Below are 18,788 nucleotides of genomic sequence, written 5' to 3' on the forward strand. Positions count from 1 at the left end.
ATCCCGGTAATACCATATGGACGAAGTTCTTGTGGTAACAAACGAGACCTGGTGGTACAGTAATGTCACAGAAAAATAGTAGATTGGGATAAAGGCCAAAATGTCTAATAATAAAACACAATTATAAATACTAATTGTATTATTTAATTCAATCTCATTTGATATGATTTACAATTTGACTATTAAAATTGAAACCAACTGGAGGAATGCATCCGCTTGTCTTAACAAAAATTGTATTTAATTACGAGTTTTATGCGCTCGTAAAACTATTACAAGAAAACAATGTGATGGGTGTCATATGGACATTGAATCCAAATTTAATTGAGTATAGTTCCAAATATTAATCTATTGAATCAGTTGTATACTGAGGTAAATAACTATAACATTAAATTGAAAACATTTGAATAAAATTATTAAATGCTATCAATACAGGCCAGCAACGTTAACAGGAATATTGAGTTAATTTTAAAGCAAAATGGATCACAAGAACAGTTCCATGCATATGCGACATATTTAATTAACGTATAAAGTTTGGCTTCCCATCATCGCGTAGCAGTCGCTTTCAATAATATACTGACTTTAGTATTGAATGATTTTTCTCACTTTTCTATACTGCGCACAAATACAGTCACCTCGTCCGACACTATAATCGGAAGTCCGTTTACACAAATCTGGTGTCACAATTTCAAGGAATGTCAATAAAAAGGTTCGGGACTTCTATGTGATGTGTACACTTATTCTAGTTTAATTACAATAATTTAAATATCGTTACAATATCTATGACTCAAATAATACAATAACCAACAAGGTATATGGCAGTGTGTGGTTTTTGATCAACGCGAATTTATATCATTCATTTTTGTTATATTCCGCTCTATTCGGCCCTTTTGCTCGCGGATAATAATAAATATGAACACAAATCCAAAAATTAGGCGGACTATACATAATCAAGTTTAAACGGCCAGTTTTACTTTGAATTCAATTCAAAATGTTAATTTCTGTTTTAATTCTAAGATAAAACTGTCCCTTTAACAAATCGTGCATGACCAATACGTAATAAAAGCAATATTACAAAAATAACATTTCAAGCTTAATTCTAATAATCATACACATGATTAGCAGCAAAGAAAAATTATCACAAAATTCTTATAAATTAAACTATTACCAAGAATTCAAAACATTAATTATTATATTATAGGAAAATCATCAAACTGCGTGATTGTATTAAAGACAGCAGAAAAACATTTACCTACTTGAATTATTTAGGCTGAGGATTATGTGGCACGCAGGCGATAACAAAACAGGCAGGCAATAAGACAGACGTTAAATATTAATATACGAAAGAATGCGTTAGAACATTAGTTAAAAATATTAGTTCCCTTTGCTGTCTCACACTCCCTTAGCTTACACTAAAACATACCGAGCCTAAGCGCATTTTAAGGCAAAGGGGATGAAAGAAGGAATAGAACATAAATATCGCCATTCTGACTATATCTCATTCATGTCACGGCTGCGACTCCGCTCTGCTGTGCCGCGTCGCCTGCACGACAGTATGCGCTCAGCCTAAATGCTTTATTATTAAATTAACTTTGAGGCTTCTGCGAGAGATTCTACATCTTCTGAAATTCGATGTCCTACATTCTATTGAGGATAAATTAGCAGCCACTATTTTCTAATAAATTCATATACATTGATAGAACACTGAATTTTTAGCGTTAACTTAAATAATATCAGGATTACGAATGTTATTAACGGTAGTCGTAATATTATTCTTATCTATACACATTACAGCTATATTGAGTTTAACATCATTACATTGATACACAGTTTAAATAAATATTACCTAAGAAAATATCATGCTCATTTATAAATAATTTTTCAATTCCATAAAAAGATATATTTTCTAAAGTATACACATTCGAACAAGGAAAAGAGATTCATTAAATGAGATACAACTGACAAATTGGAAAATAATCTCAAAAGATACATCGGCACCGCGAAGGTGTCGCGGAACATTGCTCAAATAGCTTTCACACACCAAGTATACCACGTCTAAAGGTAACTTTATTCAAAATATGTGTTTAATTCCATTACACAATGCGCCGTGAGTAGTGCCGGTGACCGAGGAGTCCACTGCTGAGGGCTGCAGGCGAGTCCGGCACTCGACAGCCGTCGACACTACACTGCACGAGACACGAGGAGTCACTGAGTACGAGTCCTGAGGCCTGAGTCCTGAGACACAGAGCGTGGAGGGTCGCCTGCCCGGGGCGGGGCGCGAGCGCCGGCGCGACTCCACCACCGACTGAACCACTTGCACACTCGCCGACTTACGCGGAAATAAATTAATGCGAATAAATAACGTAGCGCTCTTTGGATCCGATTTACATTCCAGGTACGCCGGTGACACTCACGCGGCGGACAGAACGCGAACAAATAAATAAACAAAGCTTAACCTAACCATTAAAACAAAACATCACATTATATGGCCCCGGATAAGCCTAACACTTCTCTGCTTTGCTGCCAATTTTCATGTCATCAAATTAGACATCTATGCAATTCTTATAAAATAAAAACAAACGTAGACAATAAGAACTGATGCAGCATTACTGCATACAATTCCAATGCCGTAAATCTATTTAAATGGTCACATTTGCTACTAGAAAAGTAACACAATGTAGATACTTTTCTTATTAGAACTTTCGAGGGCCCAAGTTATGACATCTAGCAATAACTTACTATGTAAATATGAAATTTAACCATGTGATACATTTCATTTACAGTCTAATCTTGTCAAATATTGCTTTTGTCGATAGTTCATCAAGAAGCGAGTAGCCGCGTTCTGATGTTACTATAGTTTGGCAATCCCATTTTGCGACTTGTTACTAATATTTTTAGGAACAACTAATCGATATTATCGTGATCGCTAAATATTCCAAATCCGAATATGTTATCGTCTCGTCGCATCAAAACTGTTTACTCGAGAATCAAATATAGATATCAGTATGGCCGTCGCGTTAAATTGAGGATATTGAGATTTTGAAACAAACGAAAAAATCATAGCCAAAACAATGATAAAAAAATAATATCAAATTAGAATCGAACGGAACTCGCACCGGCCCCGCGCGCGCGCCTCCGCACCGAGACTGCGGCGCGTGCGCGGTGCGGGTGCGGGTGTGTGTGCGGGCGCGCGGGGGGCGCGTGGTGCGCGTCGTCGGGCGCGTGCGTCAGATCCAGGTGGCGCGCGGCGCGGGGCGCGGGGCGGGCGCGCGTGCGCTAGCGGCGCGCTCACGGCACGAGGTCGGGCAGGCGCGCGCGGCCCTAGGGGCGGCCGCCGCCCTCCACGCTCACCACCTGCACACGCCACACACACCAATCAACAACCAGCTCTAGGTAACGTTTTTGTGCCCCTTACAAGCAGGAGGCCCTGGGCGATTGCCTTATTCGCCACCCCGAGGGCGGCACTGCATCGAAGGTTTTGACCTATTGTGCTTTGAAACAAAAAGTACGAGGTGGGTCGATATTTTTGCACGCAAGTATATTTTCTAAATATACTTGCATGTTAGTAGTGTATATGTCTACATACAGTAACATGAAGGCTCATAACTCAAACGAAATTGAGTGATATCAATTATTCTGTTATGGACCAGTTTAATGACTAGGTTATACCTACATCATTAATTGTATGTTATATGATAGAACATAAAGTAACTTTGATGTCGTTATGTTGAAAATAATTAACCATTTTTGTTAGTCTGTTAACTATACAAAATAAATTTATTCTTTCATCGCGTATTTTTCTGTTCAACTTTTATAAAGTGGACTTATTATTCAAGTAGTGCAAGCTTTCAACTAACAGCCATCGACATACTAACATTAAGCCTAATTTAACATTAATTGGTACCTACAATCGGAATAATTTTAATCACAGGGGTCCCAAAAATCTACGCATTACAGTTTTACGCTACATTTTGTATAAAACCAAGTCTCACCGATGTTCATTCTCACTTCGCCGTTGGCTAATAGCAGTCGCGCGGAATAATCTTGCGCTGTTATTGGCCGTCGATCTCGCATTAAAATTACTATTGTTGCGCCAGCGCATGGCGGTGACATACGTACGGATCGTATGAGCGTGTGAACTATGAATGATAACAAGCAAATTCTCCCAAAATTATATTGACTACAGTGTTTTGAAAATGTGTGGTTTATGCCCATAAGTAGTTGCGTAATATGTTACTATGCCTATACAATGTCTTTAAATTATTGACGTTACTTTGCTGGCTTACGCTCAAAAAAAGTAGCAACACCCCCAAGAACTTTAAATAAAATATCATTCAGTGTTTGGGACAAATAAAAATGTGTGGATTTATGTTCTGGGTGGAATTGCCTCTTTTGAACCCGACATGACACACGAAACGAACTTCGGTGCCGCTTGATTGGTCGAGACACCCCCATGTGACATACAACTGACCAATCACAATGAAACGACACAGACATTCGTGTCGTGTTTCATGCTACATTCTAGGACGGCTGTGGTTTGATTGCTTACTTTTCGCTCCTTATAGTAGACCTCCTCGCTCTCCTTGTCGCAGAGCAGCAGCACCACGGCTCCGAAGAGGAATATAGCGGCGCCCCACCCCACACCGTACGCCCATCCGAACTCCCACACCGACCTGTTGCCTGTGCGCAGTGGATATATTGTTCATATATTATTCATCACTAATCGACATCAAAAAAGGAGGTTACTCTCTTCGTAGTTTATATTCTACAGCATATAAAGGATGTGGAGATAAATCTTAATTATTTTAATTTATGATCACTGAAGCTGTATGTTTATTTGCATTAATTATAAATTAAAAAAATTCAAAAAACCTTGATGCAATATATTTTTTTAAATCGACTGCTACTTCTTCCTAGTTATATTAGCTTTAAAAGCGAATTTTATAAGTTTTAGCTTTTATTGTAGTAAGATGTTGCGTAGACACCGATATAAACTTACCCAAATTAAGCTCCGCAGCAAAGCAAACTGGATATATCACTAGTGCTATCAAAATGCACATTACTGAAAATAAGAAACATTTATGATGAATCTCAGTCACTTAGTATGCGGCTAATATCATTTCCTACAGCCGTCATCTGTTTGTAATATGTACAGTCAGTTACAAAAGAAGCTGAACAAATGCAAGAATTATAATCACCGGTTAATTTTAACTTTTTTTCTTAGTGTGAAATAAATGCCTTTATTTTAAATTTGCGAAGAAAACGTTCTTTTGGGAACGAACACATAACTGTTATACATGTGTATATAACATTTTTTTTATTTGAAAATATAAATCAAAAAAATATAACATTGTTTAATTTCTCTATACGTACTTTATCTTATATTCCTATGTACTTATATTTACTGTGGCATTAAGCTAAAGAGAATATGACTGCCTTGGTGGCGTAGTGGTATTACGGTACGACTGCAATACTGAAATATCGGGTTCGATATTCAGGTCTGGCAAAGTACTTAATAATGGGTTATTCTACTCAGCATTAGCCCGAAGTCTGGAGATTGTGTCTTATTTAAGCTCACCCCGTATCACCTCACTGGACGAAATACACACGCCGCAAAATAGTTACACTAGTTAGGCCTCAGCCTATCCCTTCGAAAATGTAAGGTATAAGTGTATGTGTGTGCTAGATGTTTATATTTTTTTGATCGAACTAACCTCAATACCAGCTGTTCAGATTCGACAAATGATTTCCCTAACAGGAAGCTACATTATCTGGAGTCAAATAGATCAAATTCCGGTAACAAACTTATAGGCATACAGAAACGCGATCAAAAGTTGGTATTACAAAAACTACAAAATGGTATTGTTATGACTTACAAATCCGACTCGATTGAAATGTTACAAGATGTTTACACAGAGCTATTATCAAGTTTACATTTTGCATCCACGATTTCCCGTCCATAGTGAGCGACCACCTGTTACAACCAGCCAGTAATAATAGCACGAAGCGCGCCTCAGCCGCCGCTCTCTAGGGGAACCAACACGACGATGAACACGAAATTTAATCACATCTAGCCGTTTAAATTTTGTTTAATGTTGACTGTAAATAGTCTATTATGTAGGGAATACGTGTCTGTTTCTCCAAAACGATAAATTATTAAAAAATATACGTATTAAGCAAAACACCGTTCAAATATTTATTTAAAGAACGTTCTTAACGTTTCAATTTGTTAAATTAGTTAAATTAAAAGTTTTTAACAGATGCTTTAACGAATATATTTTTGTCACTAACTTCTTTTTAAGTAAAAATATTTTAATTAAAACACTTATTAGTTACTAACTAATTACATTTTTAAAGTTTATGGCAGTGCAATGCCAGGACCGTGAGATTATTACCCTATGGCAGTAACATAATGTCCCTAATATAAAGTAGGCATCTATGAAGTGCCTGATCCAAAGACGCATAAAAATATAATAAATAATATGAAGTACCTTCCCACAAGCATCTGAAACCTTAAACAGAGAGAGTTTAATCCAAGCAAATTTTACTAATACATATGTTCGACGTAAAACCTTTAGGTCTACTGACAATATCCGACATACAACGAGATACGTCATATACACTATACAGTGGCGAAGGGTCCAACCGTTTCCTGTCGACTTCCCTTTATGTTGAACTTCTGTAGAATCCAATTATCATCAGAACAATTTTCAGACCGCATTTATGCATATTAGTACCTATATGTTGTGTCGGGTTCCCGTTAACAAACTTTTACCTTTCACCATTGATAGACGGTTAACTGTTTTTTTTTTTTGGTCTAAATTTATTATTATTACACGAGGTAGATATTATAATAGTAAATTGTACGTACATGCAAGCGACATGGCTAGCACGGCGAACCGGTAATATCGGAACTTGGTGCGGTGGTCGGTGGAGCGCAGCCCGAGCCCCGTGAGCAGCGCGCCGCACACGTCCGCCGCCAGCGTCGCCACGCACAGCCCCGCCGCCGCCCTGCCATCACATCACATACCACGTGATCATCACACCAGAACGTGCTTGAATATCTTCATCTATTGCTAAATACAAATCTAGTTCGTACTGATTATTTTTTATAGCAGACGAGCAAACACAGTTGCCAGCTGGGGAAGTTTTTCCCCAAATTTCAGAGTTTTTGGCGCTATGAGGAGAAATTTAGAAGCAAAACTAGAAAGACTAATAGAGGTAAGAAATTAACCGGTTTAGAAGGGAACACACTGTATAGGTAGCTTGTGTAAAGTATTGTTTTTAGATACAATCTTAGAGATTTTTATCGCGCATTCATTATTTTCATATTTACCCTATATATTTGGGAGTATCTTAACTCAGTTTAAAGATATTAAAAAGGTATCTCCTTCAGTCTGACAACACTGCAATCTAACGCCAGCTGATTAGCAGAAGGATCCTAAATGCGATGCCGACCATCAAAGAAAGCGGTAATTAAGAAAGAGTCGCCCTGCAGATGTCTCAACCACATCAGGAAACGCATCCACATACTGTCACGTGGATTGTCCACTAGACAGTGACATAGCTCCGGCCGCACCGATCTATTCACCATTTCGATTTAGGAGAACTCTTTCCTTAACAAATATTTTGGCGTGAAAGAAGAATCTACTATTTTACATAATTACTTGACTCTACCGCGCTACAGCGGGTTGGCAGACTTAAGATATCTTCGGAAAGCTAAGGAAAATTCTCAGGTATGTAGGTTACCCTTGTATATTTTCCTTTACCGTTAAAGCAAACGATTACAATAAAAAGTCAGAGGTATCTGCCTTAGATTTGAACCTGCGAACCTTCCTCTGGGTAGAGTTTCATTCCCAACCGGGCTATCACCTTCATTGGTGCACTGCATCATCTTTTCTATATTGTATGTTAACAAAATACATATGTTATAATATTTATAATGATTTATCCTTGTATTGTGGTCAGACTTGAGTCGTTTGTTAAACAAGGTAACAATAGACGCGTTATATGTTGCCAAGAATGTGGAATAAAGCGTTGAAACTTTTGTATTGAAATGTTTTTTTTTTGTTTGTATGGGTACAAATGTTTTAATCTAGCCAGTATCCGCGATATCAAGCCATCCTATCTGTCATCTGGTAATAATACACGCTGGTATAGTTGGCGTAAGCATTGTGATCGCAATATTACGCATTTCAATTCTAAACAACCTTGCCTAAACTAAGCATGGTCAAAGAACGAAAAACGATAAGTAGATATATAAATATTTGCACTACCCATATTTTTATTATTATTTCTTTCGCAATTATATCGCTTTTAAGTACTCACAAATACTATTTTGAAGTTATGTTACATTTCACATAGAAGACAATTTTAAATAAGTAATTTATAACAACTGTCTGTCTTTGTGGCGTAGTTGTATAATAGTATTAAATACAACTGCAATATTAAAATCTCGAGTCGAATCCCAACATTGAGTTTTTCATCTAAGAATCAACCCGGAGTCTGTAATTTGTGCCCAATATTGCAATAAGCTCGTCTACTATCAAACCATAACGGAATACACACGGCAAAAAGTAGGTGCATTATGCATGCACCTATTCGAGAATAAATGACATGAGTGTGTGTAACTTATAACAAATATCAACATTATGCAACAATAATTAACTCTTCGCAAACAAGATGCCTTCTTGAGAAGCCCTTTTAGCTAATGAAATACATACTTTATGTATGGCGCGGGGCGTGCAGCGTAGCAGCCGGGCTGCGCGATAATATCGAAGGGCAGCGGCGTGGGTGCTTCGGGGTCTATGCAGTGCATGAACAGGCCCTGCCGCCAGCCCGCCGCCATCAGCCAGTCCGCCGACGCCAGCCCCAGCACCATCAGGATCACCACCAGCAGCCCGCATATTAGAGCGATCACCTGAAAACAATGCAAATATATTGACACTATGTGACATCAGTCATCACCTGCTTTATATAATTCTATATGTCATTTTATAGACAGTCATCAAAAGTGAATGCAATTGTTTGTCAAAATCTTTCATTGGTTCTACAAAATAGCTGGCATTAGATTTGATGTCAAGTTCAGCGGCTAAATAATGATTATGATTTATGACAGAACTTCTATCGTTATTCATCACATGTCCGATGTAAGAACAGAGTGATATAAATATTATTAGTAATTTACTCGGGAAATTATATCTCATACAAAATATAAGTATCAGATGCCGACTTCAACATTAATTCCAAATTGATTGCTGATATTCGAAATAACGGAGAGAGTTATAATTGACTAATCCGAGAGTTAGACTAGTACACGCTGCTAACAAAGGTCCGTAAAGATCGTAGAAAGTTGCAATAATATCGGCATGTCTCTAGAGATAGTCGTAAAAGCAATACGTGCATGTAATGCTATTGTGAAATAACAGAGTAGTTGAGCATAAAAAGCCGCCATAAACAAAGACCCAACTTTATGACTAAGCGTGATAAACACAGCAAATCTAAATAGTTATGACAATGTGCCTGTGCAACGAAAGACTATAAAAATATAATTATTCCCGCAAAGTATAAAAACGTAATACGTGTGTAATTCTATCTTGTGGATTATAATAGCACACATTATTCTGAGGCACTTCCTTCCTCATGATTATATATTATGATGTTGATATTAATATAGTAATTAAGTATGTAGGTATTTTTTTTTTACTTTTAATGCTCTACCTAATTCATATTAAGCTGAAATACAATATATACATTTTTTCATTGTAATAGTACATACTTAGTTTAGTTATAATAATTTGGAATTCAAAGTTCAAACTTAAGATTGTACTTATTGTCCGATGATGATTTCTTATGTTACTATTTTTCAGATTTTATCTCGGTTTCAATATTTTACTTTTCTCCCGACGTTTCGAAGACTTTGCAGCCTTCATAATCACAGGGGGGACTGAGGTGTTGTTCATCCGCAAAGTCAAAGTTACAATATCTAACTACATTTTTGAAGAAATATGAACGCAACCCCCTTGTAATGTAATTTATTGTGACTGCAAAGGTTTCTTCTAAAAACAAAATACTGCACGCTTTAACATGTGTAATTTCCTAATAAAAACTTACTCCGTTTATATACGATAATTTATTATTTTATCAATTTTACAATTACACAACGTTTTTAAATTTTTGAATTTAAATTATTGTTCGGTGTCTAATTGGATATGAACACTCAACCGTAACGTGCATTGAACGGCCAGATTCAAGGTCGGGCAATCCTGTATTTTATTTTTTCTATTGGGACGCTATTTTAACGATATTCTAGTATCAAATTTTAAAATATTCGATTTTCAAATAATTTATCGGTACAAAAGTAGCGTAACGGGTACAAGATCGCACACTAACGTATCATGGTACAGCATTTAAAGTTGAAGTAAATATAAACGTTTTCGATGTACCTCTACCCATTGTTTACGCAGTTCCAGACAAAGAAAGTTCACATATCATGTCATATGGGAGAAGCAAGAACGCGTTTTATTTACAGCCGTCGCGTCGTGACGCGCGTCTCTGTCTAGTCGCAAACGAAGTTTTACGGGCGACATGCGAACACAATACTCTGAAAGATACATGCATCCGTTTCACTTTACAGAGAACTGAGTTAAATAAAAGTTTAAAGTGGATATAGGTCTTATATGTATTTGCGATTAAATATATAGTAGGGGTTATAAGTCATGAGACGAGAGTTAATTAATTAGTGACAAAAATAAATATATGCGAATTGATGTCATTCTTGACCCAGATGGTGTGATAATGATACGTCAGAGATCATACTATAAAAAAAATATAATGAATGTAATTAGAGGTTAGCCTACTTCACTTACGAATAATTTGTCGTAACGAAAAAACAAAACATTAATTTGTTAAAACTCTAATCTGTAACATACTTTGATAGTAATTAAGGAATCTCTATTTCCCTACAGTGGAACTTCTCAGGTAGAGGGGGTACCTATTATTATTTTTTTCTCCCTCTTAAGGTAGAATGCATGTGTTGTAATGGCACCAATAATTCTATACATGACATGAGTATGTTAAATTTAAACAGCCTCTTACTCTCAAATAATCATTGAGAATTATAGACGTAAAATCAAAACATCGTACATAATTGTAAAGTAATAAAGAACTCGTCAATAAAGAATGTGAAATAATATCATTTTTAATGAGCAAAACATATTTTTTTATAATATAAACATGATTCCTTTAACCAAAGAGCGAACATTTTGCGTATATGCCTGTTTGCACAGCCGCAGCTTAAGGCATGCGAAAACATTCTGTAATCCATCAAGCGCCCCGACACAAAAGGGACGCAAATCAAAGCACAAGGCAAAGACATGCGTCGGTATATTTAAAGGAAAGAAAAGTGAGAAAGTGTGAGGTATGCGGTGCGTCTGGAGGTGCGGCCGGGGAGTGGGGGAGCGGTCGGGACGAGGCTGGGGAGGTGTCGAGGTGCGAGGGTGCGACGGTCGCGGGGTGCGGCCATCGATCGGAGTCCCCGACAGCGCTCGGGGCCGCGACTGCCATCAGCTGTTATAGGCGGCGTCGATCCGCCGAGCCCTAGCCCGTGCTCCTTACAACCTCTCATATCACAAGACGTATCTCCCAAACATTTTAAAGTGAAACATTTATTTCTTTTTCTAATCTAACTTCTAAAATTCCTTGAATATACAAATTTACAATTTTAATATTCATAACGAGTAAGACAAAATAAAACGAAAAATTAACTACAGTCACATAAAAATACTACGCCTGGAACATTGTATTCCTAACACATTGTATAAATTAAAGATTTTTTCTATAAACACGTCAAGTTAAAATAGAAATGTATTCTTAATCACTTCTGCAGTTCAAAGGCATACAAGACACGATCACAAGTAAGACGCATAATTAAAAGGATGTAAAACAAAATTAACAAAACTGTTTAAACGTAAACGACAAACATTTCCATTAAACAATTGTTGCGTCCGGGCGGAAGCATCTGTCATCAAGTGGGATTTCATTCATTAAATTAAATTATAAAGGATCAGAGTTCACGTGCACCTTTTCCGGTAATTGAAAAGGGTTCTTTGCATAATTAGCTTTGATCTACATTGATTAATATTAAATAGTGGCATAGCTCGGATTTTGTGCCGATGTATTCGAGTATTGACTACATCGATGAGCGTTTATACGAGCCGTTAATTGATATAATATGAGTCAATTATACAAAAACAATTCTAGTCAAGCATAAATCTATCGAACACCTGTATAAGGAAGAAAGACAAGATTTATTCCTGGCAATTTTAAACAGATACAATACTACTTACAAACAAAATTAAAAAAGATAATGTCTATAGTATTAATACATAAATAAAAAATATTATTAAAAATTTTCTTTGGGACGAAAATCAATGACAATCTGATTCAAATAATATAATTATGACACGCCGTGGTTTATACATTATAAATATTAAATAAAGACCAATATGGGGAAAGACCGTCATGTTAGTAGTAAGAATGATATTAGAGCAACAGAAGCGAAAACAACAGATTTTAGAATTTTTATAAGTCTATATGTACACGCATCAGGGAAAAAAAAGCATGGAATTGAATGCAGATTTCACTGATGTAAATTGCACTACACGTATAACTTAAAATATGGGCATATTTTATCGTATGAAAATATAAAGCAGAACTATTATCCCAGAAAAACATTTCAACGTGCGTGGAGCCGCGAGCAAAAGCTAGTCTATATTTTGTTGTTGCATAGCAGATTTATTAAGTCGCCTATGTAACGTCGTACAATGCCAATAATATTACCAAAATTTTTACATAATTTCACATTTAACCGAAAAGTCGTCGCATAAGTTACATGCAAAAATTAGAATAAATAAAATTTCTTCAGTACAATTTACTTTCGGTTCTTTCATAATATTCGAAGCTCTACAGCACGTGGCCTATTTCCGTGGTGTGCATGGTCACAGGATCAATGTAAAATACGATTTGTATACGATGAATAGAAGTAATGAATCGTGAACCATTCAAACCATTCTCTAATCGAATTTCCGTTTCAATATATGCAGTGCCAGTACAAATAAATTTTAAAGGCGAAACTTTAATCAAAGTTCCACCAAATTATAACGGTGTATTGTTTATTATTGAGAACAAAGCAAGTACTCAATTAATTTGTGTACGTTATAATACGACCTAAGAACTTGCATTTAAAGAAATCAAAGAAGAACAACCCGCTTCCCCACTGTTACAAAATTAAAACCACGTTTGTCTCAAAATATAAATACGACCACGTAAACAAACTGAGCAATGGTTGATCGTGATAACGTTTTGGATCCCTTTGCTCAGCTAGGTTTTCGCGCTTTTAACAAGAAATACGCACGATTTTGTCACATATTAGGTATAAAGCTCATAATATGGCTAACTCAAAAATTTGGTTGAATCCGTTTAATAATTAACAAAGCGCAATATAAACACGCGTCTTTTACGCGTCAGAAAAGCGCTATAAAGGCAAAACTTCTAAGGCTGTTGAGAAAAATAGTCTGCTTACTTAATAACTATTTTCATAACTTTAGCTAACAGCGAGTTCCAAAAAACGCGAAGGTTCTCTATTCGTATTTATGTATTTTTTTTGCATTTACAGCGATTAGTCTGAGTTTAAAACAATATAAAATTTTAATGACACCGCATTTCCACAACGATTCGAATTTCAAATTTCAAAAATTAATAAAAGAAATATTTTTTGATCCGTTGGATGTGCATTGGTGCAATTATTGATACTGTGATGTTCCCAAGGTTTTTTTATTCAACTCAACAAAACAACAATATAATTATTAATTTCAGATCCACAGTGCTTCATTAGATACAAAGTTTCAAAGAATATTTAAATATTTTTAAAGTGCAAGCACGATCTTCGTTATAGTATTAAATAGGCACAGGTAAGGAGAAATGACAGCTCTTATCGCTGCCAAACGATTTCAGCAAGTTGTGTTATATTTTTTTAATACAAAATATGACTTATGTTGAATGATCATTATTGTATGAAGGAGAGGTGCGTGGCACGAATGCTGAAGGAAGCACGTAAATAGTTTATGTCACGTTTATCAAAATTTATTTACGACGGTACAGTAGATATGCCGCCTGAATATTATTTTACGGAGTCGCATAACAAATTGATATAAAGAATTTGGACAAGTATGAAGCTTATTTGTAAATGGGATACATTTTTTCAAAAGAAAAAGCGTAATCTTCTTTATACATGATAAATGTGAAGAATAAAAATGAGTCGAATACCCTATTACTGGGCATTATGAGCCTGGGGCATGTTTTACAAATTACAACTTTTGAGTAAATGCTACTTCATCACATGCACGTCCAACCAAAGACCAGTCACACTCTAATCCATGCTCCTAAATAAATGATAAGTAATGAAATTAATACTATCTATAATAATAAATTTACTTGAAACATTTAAAACAACACCTTAACATCTAATATCTTAGGTTGACGTGCGCAAAGGAATGTCACATTACACCTAGTATTTGATAAGTCAATCTTCGCATGGTGTTGCTGTTCTTAATGGGCAGCCATCTGTCATTTGTTCTCTACATTTTGTTGCCTTTAAATGAGAAGGCACGGTAAGCCTTATATATATATATATATATATATATATATAGTTAGCAAATTCTTCTAGAAGACCGGGAGGCTTAGTTTAGCTGCAACTATAACGTAGGATTATATCCTCTTTGGTTTAAAATGGCCAGCTTGCGCTGACCATTGTGTCGTCGATATATTTGTTTTAGCTGTCATTAATTAATTGTTGGATCGGACGGACGTTCACAATCTTTTCGCTAACTATTTTTGTGTTCTTGATTATTTGTTAATTTGATTCAAATTATTATCTTTTGTAAATTAGTACAGATTTGTTATAAGTAATAATTACTATTTTAGTTTTTGTTAATTTTTCTAATAAATAAATGTAAAAACCCTAAATTCAGAAGTGGGATTGTGCCACATTCTGACGCCATTTTCTAAGACGTGTATAAAATTAAAATTCTTTGCTTTTAATCCCTACGTTTTTGTATGTTCGCCATGCTGAAGATTAAAATTAAAAGTGGAGCTAGGAGTTGTGAACGTTCTTCCGTTTCGAGAATTGAGCAACAGCTTGAATCTGTAATTTCTAGATTAAATGCGTTTGAACAAAATGATTCCAGGATTCACAATGCAGATAAAACTAGTGTGTGTGCTGAGGTAACTTCGCACTGCAGCTACCCGCGTGACAAACCGCACGCTCGCTTACACCACCGATGCCGTGCGGGCCTGGAGGACCTGAGGCTGGAGGTTCACTACCAGCACCGCCTAGCAATGTATCCCGCGCATGTAGCGTGGATGCGTGCATGCCGCTTTCCACCACCGAAGGTGTTATGAATGAGGTGACAAATAAGCTAGTAACAGTCATCAAGGCGCTTAACCCGGTAAGATCCAACCAAATATTAATTTCGAACTTTGACCCATCCTTACATGATTTTAATGTGTGGTGTAATGAAGTAGAACATCTGCAAAATATTAACCGATGGGACGACCGTGAATTTGTAGCACGTATAAACCATTGTCTAAAGGGTGATGCTCGTGTCTGGCTTAATGAGTGGACAACTAATGATCGCTCTTGGTCGAATTTCAAGCGAGGGTTGCAATCATTATGCCCGCGTCGAGTAGATATTGCAAATATTCTTTTCGATGTTCTATAAACCGATTCAGATCAGTATTCTACATATGCTGAATATGCTAGACGTTCGTTACTGTGTTTAAGAATTGTTCGGGGATTAAGTGAGGAATTAATGTTTGCGATTATAGTGCGTGGCATAACCGAGCCTCAAATCCGGCCAGCTGCTAAGAATGCGAATTTGTTACCTAGTGATATAGCTTTTTATCAGTTTATATGAAACCTTATTCGAAGGTACAGATCAAATCACGTCCTAATAATAATCCTAACAATAAAAACTATTCGCACAAAATAGATTATTCAGGTGCTAAGTCAAAATGTTTTACTCGTACATAAACAGACCACTTGCTCTAAATGTTTTAAACAAAATAACGAATCTGGTAAAAATCTGTCGTTAACTTCGAAACGGTTTTATACAAATAGCTCAGTGTCAAGGCCTGAACCGTGTGGCTTTTGCAAAAAGATAGGTCATAAGGTCGAAGATTGTTTCGCAAAACAGCGTATTGAATCATGCGGCAAATCTAATGTAATTTTTTGTCGCGAAGCTGTAAATGAATACAAGTTTAATGATATTGCAACTGCAATGATTCAAGGGGTTCCTGTAGATATTTTTATAGTCAGTGGTACTCAAATCTCTTTAATTGTGGAATCGGTAAGCAAACATTTTCAGTGTACCAAAACCACTTATTTTTGTACATTGCGTGGTATTGGCAGTGAACATATTGAGTCTAGCTTTTCTACCACATTTACTGTTGAATTTCTTCAGATTACACTTGAAGTAGATTTCCATGTAGTGCCCGATCAATATAGGAATACTCAAATTCCTGTAATACTGGGTACCGATGTACTTAATAGAGAGGATGTGGTCTATACTTGAATGCGAGGTGATCAAAGTTTAACGCGATCCAAGACAGTTTTTGATGTACAATTGAGTGTGTATCAATTCAACATTAATACTGCTGTTATTGGTATTGAGAGAGAGCATTTGCTTTCTGTAATTAATGAATTTTCTAATTTTCTCATTACTGGTACGACCATTACTACCGTTATCACTGGATCAATGCATATTCGATTGCACAATAAAACACCCACAGTTTTTATAGACCATACAAAATGTCCTATCATGAGAAAGTACGAGTCCGAGAGATAGTTAAAGATTTGCTCGACAAAGGATAATTAGAGAACTGGAATCTGAGTTCTCTAGTCCCATTCTTCTTGTGAAGTTGATAGACGGTAGTGACAGAACGTGTGTGGACTTCCGTGAATTAAATGCAAATACTGTTAGAGATCGCTATGCGCTACCACTTATTAAAGACCGTATAGATCGTTTGGATAAGGCCGTCTATTTTACGAGCCTTATTGACATGGCTACAGGCTTTCATCAAATTAAAATGAATAGCGAATCAATTCAATATACGGGCTTCGTAACGCCTGAACGGCATTGCGAGTATCTTAAAGTGCCGTATGGACTTGCCAACGCCCCTGTCGTATACCAACGTATTATAAGTAATACTCTACGACCTAATGATTTCTTATGTTTACGCAGAATGAGCTCACAGTGTCTTGCAAGTCTAGCAGCCGGTCTTTTGGGTTCCGATTTAATTAAATGTAGAACTGGATCCCAGGCTTGTGCAAGCTTCTAACCATCTTCCCTATGGAATTCTACGACCTTTTATTGAATCTGGCAAGGTGCTTGTACATATCAATGATGTATTAGTACCAAGCATGACGGTCGAGGAAGGTTTGCAAACTCTCAAAGAGGTATTAAGGACTTTGATTACTGCAGGTTTTTCCAATAAATCTTAAGAAGTGTACTTTTATTACGAAGGAGATGGAATATTTGAGTTGTACAATAAGTTTCGGTCAGGTAAAGCCGAGCGCGTATAAAATCGAAGCTCTAGTTAAATCTTGTATACCTAACAATGTTAAGAAGGTGAGACAATTTTTAGGTCTTGCTGGAGATAAGTACATACCTGGATATTCATTGCGAACGGGAGGTATCGCTAATCTATTCCGCAAAGGTGTGCAGTTGTAATGGAGGTGGAAACTGCCCATTTAACAAACACTTATATGTTTTAGGTATCATCGACAGCCCCCTTTGCAGGGAATGTCTGTCGGATGACGAAACAGCCTCCCATGTTATCCTGGAATGCGGAGGAGTAGCTGCACAGCGGGCTGAAATCCTCGCTACACCGGGGTCACTCCGAGAAGCCTGTGGAGGAACCATGAAGATCCTGCGCTTCTGGAAGGAGTGGGGCTGGCTAGACCCAGAGCCGGCATTCTGCGCACAACGGCCCGATCTACTATGCGCTAAGTGTATTTCGAGTATCCCGAGGGCTCTACTCATAGTGTAATGCATCCTGAGGGCTCTGCATTTGTGGTACGCTCCGCACCCAAGGGGCGGCGGATGTAGTACTGATAACGCACCCTGAGGGCTCTGCGTTCGTTGGGTGTACATCCCGAGGGCTCTGTACATCCATATTTACTAGTAACCTGAGGGCTCTGCTAGTGTAGTTCTGAGATATCCTGAGGGCTCTGTCTCTTACTTTGCGTTTCTTGAATTGTATATCCCGAGGGCTCTGTACATTCATATTTACTAGTAACCTGAGGGCTCTGCTAGTTTAGTTTTGAGATATCCTGAGGGCTCTGTTTCTTACTTTGCGTTTCTTGAATTGTATATCCCGAGGGCTCTGTACATTCATACTATCTAGTAACCTGAGGGCTCTGCTAGTTTAGTTCTGAGATATCCTGAGGGCTCTGTCTCTTACTTTTTAACCATTTATTGACTGACTTTTCTAATATATACAAATGTGTTTTAAAGGTGATGAGGATGAGATCGAAGATCACAGAACGAGTGGAAGCAACGCTGATAGTTCGTTGCAAGAAGTTGGGTTCATGTTGACAAGTTGCAGCGGTCATCCAGCCCAAGCCACAATACGGGCGAGGACGCACCTTCTTCAGGAGAGGCCGAGTTAGCAAATTCTTCTAGAAGACCGGGAGGCTTAGTTTAGCTGCAACTATAACGTAGGATTATATC

General features: G+C 37.0%; 1 protein-coding gene across 7 annotated transcripts in view; it reads right to left on the reverse strand.

Moving 5' to 3' along the window:
- Positions 1 to 121: 121 nt before the first annotated feature.
- The window catches only part of LOC115447879 (transmembrane protein 47), a 28,453-nt gene continuing 9,786 nt past the window's right edge, over positions 122 to 18,788 (reverse strand). For 3 of the 7 annotated variants that reach the window (XM_030175155.2, XM_030175154.2, XM_030175153.2), the window contains 5 exons: positions 8,721 to 8,917; positions 6,869 to 7,008; positions 4,997 to 5,059; positions 4,547 to 4,677; positions 3,375 to 4,136 (listed from right to left, as the gene is read on the reverse strand). In XM_030175155.2, coding sequence (XP_030031015.1) covers positions 4,080 to 4,136; positions 4,547 to 4,677; positions 4,997 to 5,059; positions 6,869 to 7,008; positions 8,721 to 8,917 — 588 coding nt within the window. In that variant the 3' untranslated portion in view covers positions 3,375 to 4,079. Of the gene's footprint in view, positions 3,352 to 3,374; positions 4,137 to 4,546; positions 4,678 to 4,996; positions 5,060 to 6,868; positions 7,009 to 8,720; positions 8,918 to 18,788 lie in introns of those variants that run through there. The other 4 variants (XM_030175152.2, XM_037438416.1, XM_030175151.2 and 1 more) reach the window with 3 other exon arrangements.

This window comes from Manduca sexta, chromosome 14 (assembly GCF_014839805.1).
Source record: "Manduca sexta isolate Smith_Timp_Sample1 chromosome 14, JHU_Msex_v1.0, whole genome shotgun sequence".
Classification (NCBI taxonomy): domain Eukaryota; kingdom Metazoa; phylum Arthropoda; class Insecta; order Lepidoptera; family Sphingidae; genus Manduca; species Manduca sexta.